This window comes from Malania oleifera, chromosome 10 (genome assembly GCF_029873635.1).
Source record: "Malania oleifera isolate guangnan ecotype guangnan chromosome 10, ASM2987363v1, whole genome shotgun sequence".
NCBI lineage: Eukaryota > Viridiplantae > Streptophyta > Magnoliopsida > Santalales > Ximeniaceae > Malania > Malania oleifera.
The window spans coordinates 49,715,197-49,722,372 of record NC_080426.1 but is presented as its reverse complement, the minus strand read 5'-3'; the positions used below and the strand labels follow the sequence as shown (position 1 = coordinate 49,722,372).

The 7,176-nt window shown below is 36.9% G+C and overlaps 1 protein-coding gene across 1 annotated transcript; it reads right to left on the bottom strand.

The window, feature by feature from the left end:
- Positions 1 to 1,542: 1,542 nt before the first annotated feature.
- On the bottom strand, positions 1,543 to 2,494 carry LOC131165806 (late embryogenesis abundant protein Lea14-A-like). Its single transcript, XM_058123900.1, has 2 exons — positions 2,095 to 2,494; positions 1,543 to 1,976 (listed from the first exon to the last, which is right to left on the bottom strand). The coding sequence occupies exons 1-2, from the start codon at positions 2,298 to 2,300 to the stop codon at positions 1,727 to 1,729; spliced, it is 456 nt and encodes a 151-aa protein (XP_057979883.1). The 5' UTR covers positions 2,301 to 2,494; the 3' UTR covers positions 1,543 to 1,726.
- Positions 2,495 to 7,176: the final 4,682 nt, after the last annotated feature.

Genomic DNA, 7,176 nt, shown 5'->3' with positions numbered 1-7,176 from the left:
GCTTCTGGCCAATTGCTTGCTACCGGTGGCTTATATTGTGTGAGCAGCAAAAAATTACCTCATACATTATATTTGATGTGTATTTGCTAACCAATGAACCACATGGATCAATTGAAGCGAGCTTGAGCCTCTTCCAGTCAAAAATGTAGAAGCAGCTGTCTTGTACATTAAAAAGATTCTGCCAAAATACAGCATGCGGCGCTGTATGGGGATGATCAGCGGCGACCTGCCGGAGGAGGAGGCGGAGGCGGCGGTGACGTCAGCAGACTCCGACAGGGACGGGCTGTTGGGGTTGGAGGATTTCATTGGGCTGATTGAAGCAGAAGGGAAGAAGGGAGGGTGAAGGATTTGAGATGTTCCTGCAAACGTCACATCCAAAATTCGCTGGATCCGCGAGAGAGATGTCCCCGACGAAACATGAAGTAGCAATTTTTTTAAAAAATTATTTAAATCTCGCTGACCAATTAGCGACATTTGACTATGATCCAGTGAGTTTTCATTAAAAATTTGTTGAACCATAGTTGGCCAGCGGTCACACTATGATCCAATGAGTTTTCATTCAAAATTCGCTGAACCTGAGTTTTCATTCAAAATTCGCTGAACCATAGACAGGTGAGGTGCTCGCCGAGGCTCTCAACTAATAATTTTATTATATTTCTTATTATTTATTACTTTCGTCTCTTTCTCTTAATCTTTCTAAAAAAATCTTTTTATCTTTTATTCTCTCTCCCTTCTCTTAGTCTCTTTATAATTTTTACTCTGATTCTTGTGTTCATTATCTTTAAGCCTCCGATTCTTTGTAATTTTCATCTGTCTTAATATTGATTTCAATATTTATGCATTATTTTTTGATTATTTTCACTTTGAATTTTTTTTTTTCTACTTTTTCTTAAATTTTGAGAAAGGTTAGAGCATTGTATCCGGCAAGAATTCGATATCTCTAAAGTTTCGCTCGTCGATTGATTTACAATAATAATAATAACTAGGTTATATAATTTCAATCTATTATTTTTATAAATTTATTAAATTTATTTTTATTTGTTTATATAATTTGTCAATTTATAATTAGTGTTAATTTTAAAATTTAATTATATCAATGAGAAAATATGAATCTGGTTATGAAAAACGAAAAAAGAAAAAGAAAATATTAAAGATCCTAATTAAATCATTCGCTTAGGACCTCATATTGTGAAGAGTCGGCCATAACCATCAGCGATGCATCAAAATAGAAAAAAAAAAAACAAAAAAACCCTCAAGGTGTGGTTCAAGTGGTAATGCGGGCTACGGGCTGCGGGAGTACCTTTCACGAGTTCAGGTGTTCAAACCCTTCCGGGATCGTTTCCGCCCCTGTACTCTTGAATTTACTCTCCCTTTGGAATTGTGGGTTAACTTCAAGGGATGCATGATTAGTCATGTGAACCGTAAAACGGACACGTGAATACTCGGTGCGTAATCCCAAAAAAAATAGAAAAAAAAAATTCTATCAAACTATTATTTAATATTTTATTAAATAAAAATCAAAAATGGAAAAAACTCGTCCTCTTGTAAAATTAAAATTTTACTCATTCATTCATTTAAAAATAAATGCACATATTATATTTTTCTCAAAAAGGAAAGCATATCATCATCACAGATTCACAGCAACTTTATGAAACATTAACGAAGAAATCAAGTCAATAACAGAACCAAATATGGAAGAGAGAGAGAGAGAGATGAAATTAATTGATCAGAAGACATCGGAGAGCGTAGGGAGCTTGATCTCGCCCTTACTGGATAGAGGAATGGTGATGTTTCCGATGACAGGCAGATCGATGATGAGACTCAATTCCAATTCATAGTCTATGTCCCAATCTGCGCCAATGTCCCTCGCCAGACTCACTAGTATGTTATACGGCACCTTCACCGGCACCTCCAGCTTCGTCGTCTCGTTCCCCGCCAAAGATCCCGGATCCGCCATATTCCCCGACGCTATTTGCCTACCGAACATTTCTAACTTTTTATTTTCCACGGATCTATTATCAATCGATCTATGGATCCGAATTTATAAGGGATTAATTAAATAATGAAAAGGAATGGGGGAAGTGGGGAACGTACCTGCCTGCGCTTTTGAGGGTGTAAGCGATCTCGCAAATGGGGAGAGAGTGGGAGTAGGGGTTGTTGACTGCGACCATGGCGTGGTAGGTGATGCATTCGCGGCTGACGCCCTTGAGATCGACGTCGGAGAGGGAGGCCTCCGGCTTCTTCATCCCCGCCACCTTCTCCGCCACGAAGTTCTTCGCCTTGTCCACCAGGTGCGACATGGCTGGCTTTTCCTCCGACGGTGACTTCGTTCGATTGTTTTCTTTTCCGGGGGTGAGCAGAGCACAGCAGAGCAGGGCAAAACAGAGGGAGATGCAATGACTCCGACGAACGGTATGGTATTGGTATGGTATTGGGATGAAGTCGGAGGTTGTTTTTTTTGGCTTTATATATAGATAGCGCAATTGGTTTAGCGAAACGTGTGCAGCTTTCCATTGGTGGTGCTGTTTAGCGGCGACACGTGTCTCCAAGCGTCAAGCCCGTGGTTCCTCCGCGTAATGAGATCTTGGAGTTTTTTCCTTTTTTGGTTTTTTTTGTATTAAAATATTTAATAAATGTTGGCTAACAACTTTATTTTCTACAAAGTAAATGGTCTAACTACCCACAGGGTGTGGTTCAGGTGGTAGTGCGGGTTACGGGAGTGCCTTTCACGAGATCAGGTGTTCAAACCCTTTCGGACTCGTTTCCGCCCTTGAACTCCTGAATTTACCCTCCCTTTGGAGTTGTGGGATCAACTTCAAGGGGCGCAAGATTAGTCACGTAGACCGTAAAACGGACGCGTGAATACTCGATGCGTATTCCAAAAAAAAAAAGTGAATGGTCTAATGAAACGATTTTTAAGCAAAAGACGCTAGACCATTTAGCGAGTTTTGTCTGAGAAAGTTAGGCATTGTTTGACGCATGACAGCAAAAATTATCGAATCGTCCACCAAGTATTACTTAGATTTTTGAAGTCTTTCTCTTCCATTGTTCTCGTGAAATTGTAGAGTGTAGAGCAGCAGACCTTATGACTTACCAGCCAGATGATTGGACACTACCCAGCAAGTGACTGTTGCAGTTGAACGCTGTGAAGGAGGAACCAAACGTTGAGAAGGAAGGTATATAAAGGAGAGGCGAGGTATGTTTCTTTTACTTAAGCTTAAATTCTGATATTATTTCATTAAGATTCGTTAGTTTGATTAAAAAATTGTGTTAGTTTATGGTATAAACTAGTATTTGGTACATTCAATTTGGTTGTATTGAACCAAATTTTGTGATTGGAAGCATCATTTGGAAACCCACAATTTGACGTTATGGTTTATTATGTTTTCCTATTTAATTTATTTGAATTTATTATTATTTTCATGTGCAATTGTTCTTGTGTTGAATTTGAATTTTTTTTGTTGCTTTTAGTTAGATTTTTCATATCCAATTTGTACTTGTTCTTGTTGATTTGTTATTTTCCTCATGATGCTTATTTTTGGAATTGTTTATAACAAAATTGATTATAATCGTGTAAAATATTTGTGTTTGATTCATTAAAATTGGGGAAAATATACCATGCAATCTAATTAAATTGTGGAAGTTCTGTTTGATTCTTATTTTTGGAAAATATACCAAGTAAAATATTTGTGTTTGATTCTTTATCTGTTCTAAAATTATTCTAATAAAATATCTAATAATTTTGTGAAATTAAAATTTGGAATTATTGATTTCATGTGTTTCTACCATAAGTTTTTGCAATGATAGTTTGTTATTCAACCTTTTTTGGATTAGGATGAATTGTTTCACCCGCCTTATTTCTTTGGTAATGAGAAATTTTTGAAAGATTATTGTGGCAACAAAATCAATCCCCTCTTGTAAAAATTAGAATTAAAAAATGAGATAGACCAGTGTTATGTAATTGCAATTAAAATAGAAAATCACCAATAAAGACAATAACTTTGTGTTATGACTTGTGTTTATATATACATTTTTATTTTTCGTATGTCTTTACTATTTTCTGAGGGTGTCTTGTTAGATAATATATATTTAACTCATTTTGGTCTATGTACTTATATTAGGTTTAGGTTTATTATATTATGTACTCTTTTGAATTGGGATGTTATGTAAGCATTGCAACTGATGGCTAGCACGTGTGCTACTTCTCTCTCTCCCTCTTTGCATCTTCTTCTCCCTCTCTTTTGCTTTGAATCTTGATTGTGAATGTTAACATGGTATCAGAGCAGGCTAGTCCCCATTGATGCTACGGGCATCCGTGAGTTGCTGCCACCGTCACGAGTAGTTGTCGCGTGTGTCATTGGGCCGCCGCCGCCGTCATAGGCCACTCGGTCATCTCCTTCGCCCTTTGCCCTCGCCGTCCACGTGCGGCTGAAGCAGCCTCGACATCGCTTATGAAATCAAATACCGTCATCGTCCCGGTGGATTCTAGTGGGACCAACCTCCTCCACATTGTCAACTTTGCACTCAACCAAGAACTATTCTTCACCATTGCAAACCACAAGCTCACCGTCGTCGGCACCAATGCCTCTTATACCAAACCCTTCACCACCTCCGTCATCATGGTCGACCCTGGCCAGACCATCGACGTTCTGATTGTAAAGGATATCGGCATAATCAGAGGACTAGGCTAGTTCAAATCGTCGAGTCGTACGAATCGGGCAGAGGTATTTGGAGTTTTTTCCTGTTTTATTATTAAAAATAAATAAAATATTAAATAATACTCTGATTGGGCAAAATTTTCCCAAACTAATGCTTACATAATCTCGTAACTTGATGCTGCAAGATTTAAATTGATAGGCTGCTGGAAAGACAACGCGTGGCAAGGAGAGAAGCAAATCTAGGCAGCTTTCGTGGCGAGGAGAGAAGCAAATCTCGCAGCCCCAAGTTGCGAGGTTTAAAGCGAGCAGCCAGCGGGAAGTTGACGCGTGGCACAAAGTGGAGTAAATCTCACAGCTTGGAGCTACGAGATTTAAAGGGACCAGGCATCGGGAAGGTGACGTGTGGCAAAAATCTCGTAGCACCAAACTGCGAGATTTATTTGTAATAAAAAATACTAAAATTCAGCCAAAAAAAATTAATTTATGAATCAATTGTATCATATTTATATGTTGTATGTAGTTTTATTCTGAGTTATTTGATATGCATTTTTGTATTACATCAATTTTATTATGCAAGTAATATTTATGTAGCAATATGATAATAATAAAAAATGAACGCGTAAAAGAACTTGAACATTTTTAAAAATTGAAAATATTTTTTTTAATTTAGTGGTTGTTGAGCAAAAGCATATATAATATATTTTTTTCATAAAATTAATTAATTATTTTTGAATTATTTATTTTTATAACTTACTTTAATTTATTTTATATAACAATATAAATTAAGAAGTGATCTAGAAATTAGAGATTTTTTTTTTAAAGTTAAATTCCAGCTAGTCGGTGGGTTCAAAAATAAATTTTATGAAAGTTAAAAAAACTCAACTCGAGTTTTGTCTGTAATAATGATACAATTTTTTTAACGAATACTACATATATATATATATATATATATATATATATATATTTTTTCTCAATATAATATATGGATTAATTTAAGGTATTCTTTAAAAATTCATGGGTGCTTCATCAATTTTAAATCCAATTGAGATTAGGAGTTTAAGCTATTCACTCTTTTCCTATTTTAAGTAAATTAAGAGTTAGTGTAACAACCCGAATAAAAATGGAATTTGGATAATAAAGAGAAGGGGAAATGGAAACCGGAAACAGAAGGAGGCAGTTGACAGCGTCCGTCGACGACAATGGGTTTTGGAAGGATTAGACGAGGGGAAGACAGCAAGTTTTCGTCGACGAATACAGGGAATTCGTCGACGAAGGCTTTGAAGATTTCGTCGACGAACACATGGCTTCGTCGATGAGAAAATACCGAGAGGGGGGTTTTGAGCCGATTGAATTTCGTTGATGAAGACTGAATTTCATCGACGAAATTATAAAGAATTTGTCGACGAAGGACGTTGCTAGTCGACGAAATCCCCTATTCTATAAATATGGGAAAATTCGGATTTTAAGCTTCTCAAAGAAGCTAACTCTTCTCCCTCTCTCTCCTCTTCGGTTTTCTCCCTCTCTCTCTTTGATTTTGGGCTTGTTTCTCACCGGATCGAAGATTTGAAGCTACCACGATGCTCCTGGCGAAGTTCTCTACGAGTTTACCGGAGCGGATCGTTGGGAAAACGAAGTCGGAAATCATCCCTCAGTTGAGGTAAGGTTTTTTAAGTCGTATTTGGTCTTGTGATAGTTATAAGAAATGATGTATGCATGGAAATACTTAAGTTTAATACTGGGAATTTTTATTTACAGGGGTGTTGAATTGGGAACGTAGGAAATCATCCCAAAGTTGAGGTAAGATTTTTAAGCCGAATTTGATTTAGTGGTAGTTATAGAAAATGTTGTACGTATGAAAATACTGAACTTTAATACTGGGTGTTTTCATTTTCAGGGTGTTGAGTTAGGAACCCTGCGGGTGCGGGACAGTTTTATTAAGGGCTTTCCAGGAATCCGGTAAAAGGATAAATTAAGTTAGTTCTTTTTGAGAAAATGTATGTATATATATAGTATTTGATTCTAGAAAGTAAATATGTTTATGTATATATATATATATATATATATATATATATATATATATATATATGAGTTATATTTGGGAAAATACTGTTTAAATAATGTTATGTTGAATACGCGAAAAATATGTTTAGTGTGCCATGAGTATAAAACATTGGAAATACTGTTTTCTATACGGATTTTTATGATGGAAAATCGGTGTACGGGCCGAGGTTTTTATATATTTGCCAGTGTACGGGCCGTGCTCTGTGATGTGATATGCCAGCGTACGGCTATGCTATGTTTGCCGATGTACGGGCCGTGCTATGTGATGTGATTTTCCAGCGTACGAGTTATGCTATGTTGCCGGCGTACGGGCCATGCTATGTGACTGTGATTTGCCAACGTACGGGCTGTGCTATGTTTTGCCGGTGTATAGGCCGAGCTATGATCAAATGTGTAATACCGGCGCATAGGCCAATGATTTTTATGACACACATATATACATGCAAAATGATATGAT